A 15,416-nucleotide genomic window follows, 5' to 3' on the forward strand; every position below is an offset into this window, starting at 1 on the left:
AGTCATTTTTATTTTTATTTTTTTATTTATGATAGTCACACACACACACACACACACACAGAGAGAGAGAGAGAGAGAAAGAGAGAGAGAGAGAGGCAGAGACACAGGCAGAGGGAGAAGTAGGCTCCATGCAGCAGGAGCCCGAAGTGGGATCCGATCCCGGGTCTCTAGGATCGCGCTCCGGGCCAAAGGCAGGCGCCAAACCGCTGCGCCACCCAGGGATCCCTGTTTTAGAATGTTTTAGAATCTGATGTTATTTCTAGTTATTTTTCTTTTTTTAAAGAAAATTTTGAAAACTCCAGAGGTTTTGATACGTGGTGCCGTTTTGTGAGTTGGAAAACAGAAAGAGGAGACAGTTGCTTAAAAATAGAACTATATTCTGCTCAGTAATACAAACCTATCTGTCTACACTCTGCAAACACAGCTAACAACTACTAACACAACCCTTTAGTCCATCATTGTTTGCTTGATTGACTTTGTTTGTTTTTGACATTTTGATAACTGGGGGAAAAGGTGAGCTTAATTACTGGATCTGGATGATTTTACTAGATAATGCAATAGGAAAGCATGTGTTGATTGTCTCAACGTGATAGACTCTTGGCAGACCTCACTAAGTTATTGTTAGATGCATGTTACCTTTAAACTTTCATGTAAAAAAAATACTGTCTCTGAGCTCCTTTGGTGGTCTTGGGGGGAGTAGTCCAAGGCCACCATCTTTAGAAGATGTGGCCAAGAGTCTTCCTGTGACAGAAACAGAGTGGCATAGAGAGTAAATGCAGTGCAGTTGTTGGAGGTTAAGGGTCAGGAATAGCTTGGGCCTTGTTCAGCTAGTGCTAAGGTTATACTTTACATTTCCCTTGTGTACTGTTTCTGGTCATAGCTTTAATGTTAGTTTAGCTAGACTTTGTATTTAATTATAACTGTTAGGGTAAAGTCAGATGTCAGCTCACTAGGCTGCATGCTGAGGCCTGTAGAATATGGAGTGCTTTGCTTCTAACCACATCTGTTGTCTCCTCTCATTATCTGTTAATGGTACTCTACTTGACAGGGTTGTTTTGATAAATGTAGGGGTTTCTAAAACCTGGAGCTGGAATTTCAGTGGAATGGAACTCATGACAAAAGGAAACCGAGACAGGCCAGGGTAAGATCCTGTGGGAAGCAAGAACGGCCATGTGGAATGCTAAAAATAACAGGATTAATTTGGAGGTCAGAGTCCGGTATATCTAATATTTTTAATTCATCTCACACATTCTTTTAATTTTTCATATGCTCAAGCGCAAAACTTGTTGCGAAATTGTTATTGCAAAAACTAGCATTTCTCATCTATAGATCTCCTAACTTACAAGCTGAGATTAATAGGATTTATTTTTTAGTTTTTATTTTATTGCAGTTTCATACCTTTATTTTACAATCAGCGATTAGTTCTCATCCACATTAACAGTTTGTAGATTTTTGAAAGTGGTGACAGGTACGTAGGTAACCAGCGAATAGAGCTTGTTCGATGAATCTTCATCCTCGTTACATTTTCTGGACAACCGCACACGGATGCGGTATGGAACATTCCTTATTCCTTTGGCCCAGACAGCTTTGTTGAGCTTGGTGTCAGTGCTCACATCTGGAGTTCCCATCTCCTTTATGGCAAATTTCCAGATCTCTTTGAGTGCCTGAGGGGCACACTTCTTGAAACCCACTCCATGGATACGTTTGTGAATGTTGATTGTGTATTCTCTGGTCACTACCTCGTTGAGGGCAGAACGGCCCTTCTTCTCGCCACCCTTCTTTGCAGGAGCCGTTCTACTGGGCCCTAGTTAGAAAGAGGTTTAATAGGATTTAAAATGAATTCTTATTTGAGGAATTGGGGAGGGTGGTTTTGGAATGGTCTGTCACCACTGACTGGTGTGTCCTCAGGTCAAAAGAAAGCCTCCATGAAGGCTTTTATGTCAGGGAAATAGAGGTCTCTTAGAGAAAAAAATGGAAGAAAAGTTCAGTGTGAAAGAGAGCTGAGGATTATCCTCTTCCCTTGCAGAATTTGGTGGTACTTTTGCATTCCGAGAGAAGTGTTGAAGACAGACTAAAGTACCATGTGCTTTCAGATTTTTATATTATGTTTATATTGTTACCTGTGTACAAGATTTAGTAGTCTGTCCACTTTATCCACTGCTGTTTGCCTCTCTCTTAAATGCCAGGTAAGTAGGAAGAATTTGGTTTGAGTAAATTAATGATGGCTTCTGTACTTCGTTAACTCTTAAAAAAAAAAAAAAAGAAAAGTGAACCTTGCAAATAGGAACTGGTTAGGGTCTCCGTGTTTTTAATGAATTACCCTGGGCATAATTATTTATATCTCTATAAAGCAGGGATAAAAATCTTCTTTTACTAGACTTTTAAAGGTTAATAAAATAAATACTATTAATACCTATAGATGCTGCTTATTTGACAGATGCTCTTTTGTGCCAAGAACTGTGCAGAGAATATGCAAAATGAGTAAAACAAGGTTGTTCCTCTGTTCACTTATTTATTCCACAAATCTGTATGTATGACACCCGGTATTTGTTAATGAGCAAATATATAGAACTTTCTCTAATGGAACTCACTGTCTAGAGGGGTCTATGGACATTAACCAGATAATCACATCAATGAATTAGAAACTGAGGTAAGTGCTCTTAAGGAAAATAACACAGATCTCTGGGAACTTATGACAAAGGAACTTAGCCTAGAGTGGGGCCTCAAGGGAAGTTACTCTGACAAAGTGATATTTGACTTGAGATGAAGTAGTATAGGCTTTAAACTGTGTGTGTGTGTGTGTGTGTTGGGACTAACAGGGAAAATGTCCTGCTCTAATGGGAAGAAGCAGTGTGCTGGTGGCCTGTGGTAGAAATCCTGATACCTTGGGAAATTTGAAAGACTGGTATAACTGGAAGGTGGAGGACTAGGAGAGGATGCAAGACAAGAGTATTAAGTATCATAAAGTGCTGTCAAAGCATTTAGAATCCCTGACAGACTAGATACAGCATGAATTCAGAATAGAGCAGTTTAGTTGTTCTTAACAGCCCTTTACAACTCACTGTAAACCAGCATTTTTAAAAGGGTCTACAAAAACAAAACAACAAAAAACCCACCCAAAATAACCAGAACCCTTGTCATACTCTGCCATGTATCTAGATATAGATGGTTAGAAAATTTGAAGTGTGTCCATGTACAAGAGTGACTTTTGTAGCTAGGCTTTAGGGTGGATTTCATCTCTGACATATGTGGAGTGATCTCAGTACCACTTGGTTACGTAGCAGATTTCGAAGCCGCAGATCCTCTCAGGATGATCTCAGTGAGGAATGGTGTTTAGTGGAGCTTATAGCAGAGCTACACTTGCGCTATAGACCATCTCTGATTTGTATTGATCACAGCTACCTTTCAGGATGGCAAAGGCATTATGCTTCATCAGGTCTTGCTCTCACTACATGTGTTGTGTTAGTGATTTTAGATAGATATTTCTATCTCCTGTAGAATAACTTGATTTTTCTTTGAGAGAAATCAGCAGAATGATGTTTAAATAGCAAATGGACCTATCACTTTGGTTATTTGTGCCAGCAAGGCAGGAGTACCCCTGTACTCTATGCTCTCCACTCTGACCCCCTTTGAGAGTCTTTGGGCTTATCATTTTATCTAAATCTCTGACTATTGGAAGGGGGTATCTAATAATTCAGCAACTTTATTGGACTTTGGAAGGTCCAGTAACATTTATAAAGCTATTTCAGAGTTCCATGAAACTTGCCTGGAAGGCAAAAGGTGTACTATTGAAGATAGCAAAAGAGATCATTTAAATTTTGAGCTTGTAACTTCAGATTTGGGTTGACATTGAGTGAGTTTAATACTTTGAATTCATATGCTGTAGGGAATGTGTTTTTAAAAATTTGCTATGGATTGTCTTAATTGGAACAAAATGATCTTGAGGGTTAAGGGCATACCTAGTATAAATGCAGTTTAATGTTACTAAATTTTAGGGGAAGAAACTAACGAGATTAACAGTGGGTAATCTATTTAGATGCACATAAAAAGTAAAGTTAATGAGGGGTGTGGGGTAGTATATATGTTTATTTAAGGCTCCATGGCAAAAAATAGACATTTATATTGCTTCCTTATTAGATGGATTTCAATCAAGCCTAATTTAAGATAAACCTTGTCTAGCAGAGGGACCTTTATTTTTCTGTGGAAAAAGGATCAGAGAGATAATAAGACTTTTAATGATTTACAGAGAATTCCTAAAAACTATAAGGAAAATTGGGGTCAGAAATGTTGACCTCAAACAATGCTTCTTTCTATTTGCATCTTTGAAACAAATGTTCTGTATGCCTATGATTATTGGTTATTTCATCTGCATTTTGTTAGACGTCAGAGGTGGTTGGCATTAATATTCCTCGCGGAAGCAGAGGCAGCTCTAGGTTGTGTGAACTGCTGATCAGAGGGATGCGCTCGCTGCCTCTTTAATATCTTGCTTGCAGATGCATTTTCTAGCTGACCACGCTATTAAGAGCTGCCATCAATCACGCAGCCTCCTAGTTCCGGCTGTCGGGAGGGGAGGGAGACATGAGGAGAGAAGAGGCTAGCCTAGCTCGGAAGGAGATAAAATTGCAGTGGCGTGTGTGTATGTGTGTGCGCGCGCGCCCCCGCCCGCCGTGGTGGAGGCGGGCAAGGGTGCGCGCAGAGCAGTCCAAACTCCAGCCCGGGTTTTTCCGGTCGCCGCCGCCGCCGCCACCGCTGTCGTGGGGTGGCTGCTCTTTCTCTCCCCGCGTCTGGGTCACAGGCATGTGGCAGTGTTGGCCCGGCTGCCCGGGCTGAAGGAGCGCAAGCCGGAGCAGCGGCTGCATCCCCCAGCCACGGGCGGGGCCCCACGCCGCCACCTCCCGAAGCCACCGAGCTGGGGGACATGAGCCCGAGCTGCGCTGCCCTGTGGCCGCCAGGGCCTCCTTTTGTTTAGCAAGTGCATTTCACGCCCCGAGCCCCTGCCCGCCCCGCCCCTGCCTGCGGGCCTGAGTTTGGGGGCCCTGCGCCGGAGGAGGACGAGGCCTGCGGGCTCAGCTCCTGCCGCGACCCGCCGCAGGCAAGTGGCCAGAGCCTTATGCTGCAAGGGGGATGCGGGTCGCGGGTCAGGAAGTTGGACAAGTGTGGGCACAGGGGCTCTCGGAGGTGGGTGTACTGAGAGTGTTGTAGTTGACCCTGCAAATATGAACCACTTTGGTATTAAGAATGGTAATGGCTTTCCAGGAATCAGGAATCAGTTTTTGTAGTGTCTCATTGCATTTTTGTTGGGTTTAGTGTTTTTTTTTTTAATCACTCAAACTCTAGAAATACCAACTTAATAAACCAATTAAAAAACACCCTTCAGGGCAGAGAAAACACTATTTTTAAAAGATTTGTGTGTGTGTGTGTGTATTTGTGTGTATGTGTATGTTTGTTTTTGTCTTTTTTGAAAGGAATATGTTACTAAAGATGAGCAAAGTAATCTAGTCACTGATTAGAAACTTCATTGCTTACTGTGGAGTAAATTTAATTTTAAAGATACAATGAATTTGATGGACTTGATTATGGCTACATAAGTGACAAATATAATTTGTTTCTGGGACCAAAAAACTGTTGTTTTGCCAGACTAGCTAAAATGCAGAGATAGTTTTGAAAAAGATGGCTTTAACTTTAAATTGTTAAAATTGTTTTGGTTTGAGGTGCCGGCTTCCCCTCTCCTTCCCCTTGTTTACTCGGCCCTCCTTGAGGCTCTGGGGAGACCTGCTTGACCACTTTCCTGTTTGCTGAGACCTGTTTAATGGGTTACTTTGTTTTACTCTCCGCTTTTAGGCTTTCCTTGGGCACATGTTCTGCTGCTCTCCTTGGGGCATTGTTTGGCTGGAGGCTACCTCTTAGCCATATGGAAATTTAAAAAGTGTCATGTGAAAGAACCTAGGGGGTCAACAAGGATTAATTTTTCCCTTTGAAAATTGTGTCTGTGTGGTTTAAGATTGAGACACTGAGTGAAAGTTGAGAACAAGAGTTGATAAAGTCCTTAAAATTCTGTGCCAAAATTAATGTATTGAGCTTCTTTTCCTTCTTTTCTTCCTCCTTCTCTCCTCCTCCTCATTCTCCTCCTTCTTTTTGGCTAGGAACTCCACATGTAAAGTAGACATGATTTGAAACCTTACAGATGGGAACAATATCCCCTGTAAGCCCGTTGATCTGTGGGCAATTATTTCCAGATGCACAACCAACTCTACATTTTTATGCATGTGTTAGATTTGAGCTCTAAGAGGCACTTGCCTTTCTGAATATTTACATTGCTTAGTAAAATAACACAAGGCAGACATTTTAGAGGCTTAACAGCAACTTCACAATACTGTGGGAGCAGCAGTTAGAAGCTTGTATTTGTTTTTTCCAACTCTGTAATTTAGTAGTGTTTAAACCATTTTGTAAAGATCTCTGAGACCAGTGAAAGGTGGTTTTCAGTCCAGAGCACTTGAGTGCTCATTGTACTCTGGCAGGCCCTGGTGCTTGGCAGGCGGCGCTTGAAATGTTATTTGATCTGGTTGCATGATAGAATTGACTAAGGTTACACTTTTCCTTTCCCTGGCTGTTGAGAGTGATGCATCAATGTACTGTTCAGTGACTTATTTAAAGACTTACCCTACATTCATTCACTGTAAGAAGGGTTTTAGAAAAAGGCCATTTAAATTTTTGTCTTGTTTTTGTGGTTTTGCATTTATGAATTGAGGCGAGAGCTGACGTAATGTAGCTGTACCACTTCCTTTGTGTGTGTATGGTTTTTTATAGCCAGTGTTCCTATAGGATATGTTTCAGTCCGCATGGTTGTGATTATTTCTGAAATGCTTGAATGTATATATATTCCAAATTCAGGTATCATCAGCTATGTGCCAATTTATTGTTTACATTGCCTGTGGGGGGGGGCAAAGAGTGGGATGGTGAACCCTGTCACCCTTTCAGTAGGGTTCAGTGAATTGCCTGTGTGTTATGCAGACTAGCTTTTCATTTTAATTAGTGCAACTGTGTACAGCTGTTAGGTCAGACTGCATTGGCTGCCCTTGCAGGGTGGTTTTATCTTACACTGAGGTTTTATGGACTTGTCTGGCTGTGCTTCTTAATCCCTCCCATAGCCACTATGCTTGCCTTTAAGCAAATGATAGAACAAGACAAGCTTTTGTTTACTCATGAAATAGTTGTTAGAGATTTATTTTTGGTTTTGAGGAAATTGGTAAACCATGTAATTTATTGGTAGGTATTACATTGACTGTGCTTTTCCAAGGTCAGAGGGTTTTGCTTGCTATTGTGTAGTCTGGGTAGCCAGTGGAACCATCCATTTTATAATGACATAGGAAGCCAGTATTTAAAAAACAAAACAAAACAAACAAACCTGCTTTTTATTTGCTATTCATGGCTTAGTTTGTAAAACAAGTAAATGTTAAGCTCCATGAGAGAACATGGCTAAACTGTTTCTCCCAGTCTCTTATCTCTTGTTACATTGTAACCAAAGGGACTGAGCCAGCCATTGACTAACAACAGTTTGGCCAAGGACTGGGTGATTGATGGAAGGTTTTAGAAATGTCTGTTCAGGGACATGTGTGGGAACCTTTAAATGTTAAAAAAGTCTTTTGGCTCCAACTTACTAGTAAGTATTCAGATCGAGTGGCTTTGAGTGTTTGAATATAGGACTGTGACAAAAGCCAGGTTTTTTCGGGTCATAAAATAGATTGTGATGTGAATGACACATTTTTCTTGGTAGTCTGGTCTCCTTACTGTCTGCCTCTGTATTTGGACACTCACTACCACAGGCTTCTACAGTTGTCCTCTACATTTCTTATAAAGGAGTAAAAGCCACAAAACGGACTGAAATCTGTTTATACATAGAGCCTTTTTCAAAGCTCCAGTTACTGATAGAAGAACAAGGAGATATGCTATTAGGATTGCTGCGGTGGGGTAGGTGGAGTAGGGAGGTTGACGTAGGTTTAAGTACTGTTTTTTTTTTTTTTTCTTTAAACTCTTGGGAGAAGTGAATCCTTCTCAAAATAACCTGGAATGAGGAAAGAAAGTGCAGCATTTTCTAGAAAATATGTTGATTTCAATTGTAGTCTATCTAGAAAATGTTTTCTCTAATTAAATCAAAACATTTAGATTGGCAACAGCAACTGCTGAAGCTAAGGAAAAATAGAAGTAAGTATCCTAGGTCTAAACAGGTTATTTTAAAAGTCCATAAGTTTTTTTTTTTTTTCCCTCAAGACCGTATTTTTGGAATCCAAATATTAATGGTGATTAGGGTCATGGAGTTGCCGTGCCAAATCTGTTTAGTCCTTGACATAGTTGATATATATTTGTAATGAATAAAACTAAATAATAATGTTGACATTTAATTAGAAAAAGCATAATCGTACTTAGTGTTTAATGCTGAATATGGAGCTCTGCTGGTATAATTAATCAATTTATTAAGTACAGCTTCTTGGTTGATAGCTGGGCTTGCCTGAGTTCTGTTCCTAGCTTTACTGAGTATTTCTTGTGAGACCTTTAATACGTTATTTAGCGTCTTTGTGACCATGAGGAAAATGATCAGTCTACCTCAGCGGGTATGCAAATTCTTAGAATGTGCCTGGCACATAATAACAACTAATATTTAATATAGTGAGCACTAATTCTGCTCTAGGTACTGTTTTAATTTCTAAAGAAAAAAAAAGATGAAGCCCTGTCCTTAGAGCACTTACATTCCTTTTTTTTTTTTTTTTTGAGCACTTACATTCCAATGGAAGAAGACAATACAAATTAAAGGGGGCCTGATGATGTGTGCAAAGATGGGACTTTTGGGCATGCCAGTGGTTTTTAGAAGCTTAATATGTGAAATTTAACATCACTTTCTAAAGCCACCATTCTTTCTTTTCTTCCCTGATAAAATGTGTCTCACACAACTAGGTGATGTATTAGCTCACAGGTGAAATAGAGAAGGCAGAACAGATGTTTTCTAGGAAAGAAAAAAAAGGAAAATGGAAAAGCAAAGAAGTTAAAGATTGTAATTTGTCAGTTTAAGTGTCAAACAGAAGAAGGGGAATGTTGACTCATGCCCATCAATAAAAGGAAATATAATGTAGCCATTAAGAATCATCATGATATAAAAAGCCCTAATGTAAAGCCCAGTAGAACAAAACCATAGAAGCCGAACTGCTTATGCATTGTAATTCCAAACTATATGCAGACCCACATGTACTCACAGAATCTAAGGAGAAAGGTTAGACAGAAATAGTCCAAACGTTAATAGTGCTAATCTTTAGATGATGGAATTATGCATAACTCCATTTCCTTAGTATTGTTCTGGCTTTGCATGCATTATTTAATCCTTGTAGGTTTAAATACCCCTCTGTTGTACACAAGGAAGCTGAAGTTTAGAGCGGTCAAGGCCTCACAGCTACTGAGTAGTCCAAGCCAAGCTCTGACCTTCTATTCTTAATTTGACCCTCTCATCCTACAAGAGGTGACCTTTGTTAAAAGGGTTTCCTCTGGTCTTTTCCCCCACAGCTGTGGCCCACATGGTTTTGAGATGTGTTTATACTAACTAACCAGACGATACTCTTGGATTCTTATGTAGAAGGAGCTAGTGCTGAGGCAGTGCATGTACGTGTAATTATTAGAACAAAAAAGCCAATATGCTGGCAAGAGGAGGAAATGGAAGAACAGTTTGCGAGGAGGAGGTCTGAAAGGTACAGCAGTATGAAGGAGGGACAGAGGGCCGAAAGTGCAAAGCAGGAAGTTGCAGAACCAGCACATATTGGAGATCCTGGACTGGAGAATGTGAACTGAGAGCACTACTGAAAAAATACTTACTCTTTTCCTCAGGAGTGAGTGGAACCCCTGAGAGTTGGGTGCAAGCAGAACAGCCCAGGAGGGTGAAGGAAGGCCAGTGCTGAGTAGAAGCTAGTTTGTGGTTTGCTGAGAAAATGTTGAGTTTGGCAGTGAGATAATGAAGTGCCAGAAGGTGGCTGGAAGGAGCTGCAGGTTAATAGCAGTAACTGGTTAGTACTTTAAGAGGTTAATGCTAATGGCATTCTGTAGGTAGAATTTTATAATGATTAATATGACCATTGTATTCAGGTTTGGGGATAAAATGGGGGTAATGGTTGTGAATCACTTTAGAAAGTAGAAGACATTTTAATTTCAGAGGATTAGTTAGAAGTTGCCTATAAAGAGTTTTTAAGAATACCATAGGTTAAGCATTGGAAATCATTTATAAAATTAAAGTATGTATGCCAGCAAAGATTTGAAATAATTACTTGGTTCTAAAGATGAACAATTAGGTCTCTTTCTCCTGTCTTATTTTCCATAAAGTGAATGAGCTTTTGTAGTTGTGGTTTTAAAAAAGGGTCAGTTTATATGTGACTGTTGAGCTTCAAAGGAACAAAATAGATTGAATATACTGTGCATTTGAAAGATTGCTTAAGTCAAAAGCCTCCAGATGGTGTGTACTGCTGTGTTCACAGCTGTATTTACTGCAAGCTCACCAGATTATCTACTAATAATTTAAAAATAGCTGGTTGGAAACAGTGGTATATTCAAGTCTCTGCTGGTTTTGAACCTCAACAGCAGTAGTGACTTCACTTGTATGCCTTTAGAGAATGCCATTTGAAATTACTTACTTCCTTTTGCCTTGCTTTCAGGATTTCTTATTTGGGCCAGCTTACGTGTTTTACAAACAACCAGAGTACTTACATACAGAAGCAGATAAATAACCAGCTTTTTTTAATGTGGTCTTTTAGGAGCATGATGGAGAATGGCTCTTGATTATCTTTAAAAAATGTTTTTGTTGTTTTACTATCCTTTTATCTTTTAAAATTATTTAAAAGTGTTAAATATATTGCATTGATACCTTATACTGATATAACATCATATCGAGAACTTTATGTATTTTTTGGTATTACCAACAAACACAGCAATAAAATCCCTTCAAAACTCAGATCTACTCCCCAATACAAAGGTTTTTTTCTTTTACAGAGATTTAATAAATGTTTTTTTGAAGCACATAAATTACTAAATCTTAATTTTTTGGAGGGGCCATATGTACTATTTATTTGCTTAGTAATGCATAAATTAAATATAAAACAGGAGAATAGTTTGAATTTAGGAATTTTAAATATGTGAGGGCTAGTAAAGACACGTACATTTATTATTTAAAACTTGAGCTTCTTGAACAATTATTTTCTAGTTTTAGATATTTCATTATTTTGTCTTTTGTGTGTGGATATTTTAATAATTAGGAAAGTTGGGCTGAAGAATTTTTACTTGTGTATATATTCTTTGGTTTATTTTTTGTATTTTTTTTATTGGAGTTCGATTTGTCAAAATATAGCATAACACCCAGTGCTCATCCCATCAAGTGCCCCCCTCAGTGCCCGTCACCCAGTCATCCCATCCCATCCCCCCCCCCCCCCCCCGCTTTGTTTTGTTTTCCTCCCACCCTCTGCTTTTATCTTCTTCCCAAGTCTTTGATCATCTACTAGGTAGTTTCTCCTCTCCTCTCCTCTCCTCTCCTCTCCTCTCCTCTCCTCTCCTCTCCTCTCCTCTCCTCTCCTCTCCTCTCCTCTCCTCTCCTCTCCTCTCCTCTCCTCTCCTCTCCTCTCCCCTCCCCTCCCCTCCCCTCCCCTCCCCTCCCCTCCCCTCCCCTCCCCTCCCCTCCCCTCCCCTCCCCCTTTTCCTCTCCTCCTTCCTTTCCTCTTCTTCTTCCTTTCCTTTCCTTTCCTTTCCTTTCCTTTCCTTTCCTTTCCTTTCCTTTCCTTTCCTTTCCTTTCCTTTCCTTTCTTTTCTTCTTTCCTTTCCTTCCTTTCCTCTTCTTCTTTTTTTTTTTTTTTTTAAGATTTTATTTATTCATGAGAGAGACACAGAGAGAGAGAGGCAGAGAGACAGGCAGAGGGAGAAACAGGCTCCATGCCGGGAGCTTGACAATGGACTGGATCATGCTCTGGGCTGAAGACAAGTGCTAAACCGCTGAGCCACCCAGGGATCCCCCTAGTCTCTTCTTTCATAGGCTGTGCTTGTTCCACAGAGCATAATTCTCATGTTGATTAGATAAGGGGGAATATTCAGTAGTGGAATGTTCACCTTTTTTTTTTAAGATTTAATTATTTATATGAGAGAGAGAGAGAGATAAAAAAAAAAGAGGAAAAGGGAGAATCCTCAATTACCCTAGACTCCCTACTGAGTGTGCCAGGCTCTATTTCAGGACCCTGAGATCATGACCTGTGTGGAAATCAAGAACCGGCTGCTTAAATGACTGAACCATCCAAGCACCTCATCTTTTTTTTTTTTTTTTTTTAAACTTGTTAAATGATTTTTTCCCCCAGAGCACAGTTTGTGAATGTTTGGGTTACATATCCACAATAGACAGTTATGGAACTCCTGAATTGCATCCCTGTCCTGAGTGTGGTTGATTGATCTGGGGGTTCACAAGGCTCTTGTTCACCATAGCAAACTGTGTTTATGAGGATTAAGAGGAGAAACTTTTCTCAGCTTTTAGTATAAGAGGGCACTGACCCCCCTGAGCAATGTGGTTTGTTTTTAACTTACAGATTTAGAATCTTGTGACTGATTGTTTCCTTTAAGCTATTTGCTTTAAAATTTTGGACACATCTAAGGGAGGTATAAAATGAACCTGAACACCTTATACATGGTTTCATCATTTTCATCTCTGCACAACCCCCTGCGATTTTCCTTTGTCTCAAGGAAAAGAGAAGCAATGTAGGAGGTGTAGTTAGAACACAGGCTCCTTCACCTATACCTCTGAGACTTGTTGTGTGACCTGAGAACACGCACCTCTTTCACCCCTGTGTGCAGAGTCCTCTTCCAGAAATCATTCCTACTTTGTGTGGCTACTGTTAAGGGTAAAGTGAAAGCTCTTAGAGCAGTATGTTGTACAGGGAAATGCTGAATAAATCTTAGCTCTCTTGTTATCTCACTTCCCTCATCTGTTGTAAATTTTATTTTCTAATGTATGAATCTCAGTAAGCTGCCTTAAGTAAGCCCTTTTAAAAGTAAGCTAGCCTTTAAATCTTCCCTGCTCCCTGTTCATATTTTATATAAAAGGTTAATTTCTGGTTGATGACAGTCATTTAAAAAAATTATATAGGAAAGTGCTATGGACTGAATTGTGTTCTCCCAAAGTTCATACATTGAAGCTCTAACCCCCCAGTGTTTCAGTATTTGGAGGTAAGGCCTTTGGAAGGTAATTAGGTTCAGGTGAAGTCACGAGGATGGCACCTCATGATAAGAAGAGTGTCTTTACAAGGAGAAAAAGAGAACAGAGCTCTCACTGAACTCTCACCGTCATGAGGGCACAGCGAGAAGACAGGGAATGGAATATGATGGAACTTTGATTTTGGACTTCCTGGCCCCCAGAACTGTTGGAAATAAATTTCTGCTACCCAGTTTGTGGTATTCTGTTACAGCAGCCTGAGCAGACTACTACAGAGTAAATTTCGTCTGTGCAGAGTAAAAGGTGATCAATAGCTTATCACAGCGACTGAGCTTTTCTGGAGTGAAGTGGGGATTATGCTTCTGTTTGCAGAAGGCTTTACACCTACAGAACAGCCTTCCTTGACCTCTGGTTTGGTGCTCACAGTATCTTATGAAGGAAGCGGAGCAGATGCTGGTTTCTCAGGTTACAAAATGGGAGAGCAAGTCTGGAGAAGTTAATTGAGTTACCTGCATTCACAGTTTCTGTTTTGGAGGTGGCTAACCCTCTTAGTAGCTATTTTTTCTTACTTCTCTATCCATTGTTCCTTCGATGACCACTTTAATATTGGCAGTCCAGTCTTCTAATCTTTTGACTTAGAAAGAACATAACCTTTATTTTTAGTCTTTGTTAGGAACATTATTTTCAAAGTAGAGAGAGATAACTCCTGCTTTTTACATTTTGACACGGGAACTGAAACATCTGTGGTGAAATTGTTGAATTTATCTTTCCTGTCCCAGGGAGACAAATAGAATTTATGAATTCTTTGGCCTACTGGTTAGGTTTGAAGTATAAAATTTCTGTGAAGTATCATAACTCTAAGAAATGTGATAGTACTTGAAATAATACTTAATGACATTTGCCTTTTATTTTGGTCCAGGTATTGGTTTGCATTTAGTCTTGCTGATGAGTGTCTAGAATGTAGGTGTTATTTGGAGCTATCTAGTCAAAAGGTTGCTTGTGTTCATTTAGTTAAGGTGGTTCACTTAGTTAATGTCTTGATCAAAGGGATGAAATAGCAGTGTTAGAAGCTATAAACTCTCAGTAGTTAAAAAGAAAAAAAAAAAAAAAAACAACCCACAGCCCCAACTCAAACTCTGCCCTTCATTCTGAAAGAATTCTGGATTCCTACAAAGTTAATATTTATGACCTGTCAGAACAACAGTATTTGCTCCATTTCCCATTAAATTTTAACAGAGAAACTAAGAAAGAAAATCAATTTTTTATTTCCTGATGATAAAAATGATTCCCTTGAGATTCAAACCTTGGAATACAGTTTAAAAAACCTTATAGAGATAAAATTCCCATAACAGACAATTGAAAAAGTGTACAAATCAGTGGTTTTTAATGTATTTAGGGTTGTGCAACCATCACCACAATATAAGTAAGAATAGATTTTTATATGGCAGTATCCTGGTGATTAATTGAATATTCTTAGATAATCTTTTATATATAAATTTATACTTATATGAGTAAGAATATAACTTAATTCTATGCTTTACTTGAAGGTATTCAAACCCAGCTTTTGTTTAGTGGTGTGACAGGGAAGTTAGCTTCAGCCCAGGGCTATTAAATCCTTTCTTTGGTGACTGATGACTCCTTTAAGGTATGATAAAGCAGTTATGAATATGATGTGAAAATGGAATGTAGTTTTCAGCATATTATTTGGAGAAACTGCAACTTTCCCAGAGCATTGTTTTACATTTGGTGCACTCCAAATGTTAGACATGTGCCATTTTAAGCAGTTTGTATTAAAGAATTTTTCATTTGTTAATAGAAAGGCAGCCAGTCCTTATGTCTCAGATTAGGGGAATATCTTGGTGTTGATCCCCAGATGGTTCCTAAAATTCAAGTGGGCCCTTATAGGCTGCTGGGCAGTCATACTTTATTTTCTTAGTTTATTCACCCAGGTTCCTAGATGACTCTTTCGTACTTTCTCCTTTTATATACTTCCTCTTGTCTTCATGCTGGGCTTCCTGTTTCAGTGAGAAAAATCAGTGCAGTCAGAAGAAAACTTTTGCAGATGCCCACTGCACATTGACCTACCTTGCAGCAGACTCTGCCTTCCTGGCTGTGTGTAGACAGAGCAGCTGTTCTCAAACTCTCTAAGGGCCAGACTAGTCCAGCCCATCCCGCCACTTCTGCCACTCCAGAGGCCACCTCT

The 15,416-nt window shown here is 39.6% G+C and overlaps 2 protein-coding genes across 6 annotated transcripts in view; one reads left to right on the plus strand and one right to left on the minus strand.

The window, feature by feature from the left end:
* Positions 1 to 15,416, plus strand: part of RERE (arginine-glutamic acid dipeptide repeats) — a 412,302-nt gene that overhangs the window by 107,743 nt on the left and 289,143 nt on the right. The window contains exon 1 of one of the 5 annotated variants that reach the window (XM_055305061.1): positions 5,113 to 5,178. The exons of the other annotated variants lie outside the window; for them this stretch is intronic. The gene's annotated coding sequence lies outside the window, so the exon portion shown is untranslated. Of the gene's footprint in view, positions 1 to 5,112; positions 5,179 to 15,416 lie in introns of those variants that run through there. 5 annotated transcript variants of the gene reach the window in all.
* On the minus strand, positions 1,419 to 4,859 carry LOC129496860 (60S ribosomal protein L31-like). The gene is made up of 2 exons (XM_055305227.1): positions 4,709 to 4,859; positions 1,419 to 1,804 (listed from the first exon to the last, which is right to left on the minus strand). Exons 1-2 carry the CDS (start codon positions 4,857 to 4,859, stop codon positions 1,419 to 1,421), a joined length of 537 nt encoding a protein of 178 aa, XP_055161202.1.

This window comes from Nyctereutes procyonoides, unplaced genomic scaffold, assembly GCF_905146905.1.
Source record: "Nyctereutes procyonoides isolate TBG_1078 unplaced genomic scaffold, NYPRO_anot_genome, whole genome shotgun sequence".
Taxonomy (NCBI): domain Eukaryota; kingdom Metazoa; phylum Chordata; class Mammalia; order Carnivora; family Canidae; genus Nyctereutes; species Nyctereutes procyonoides.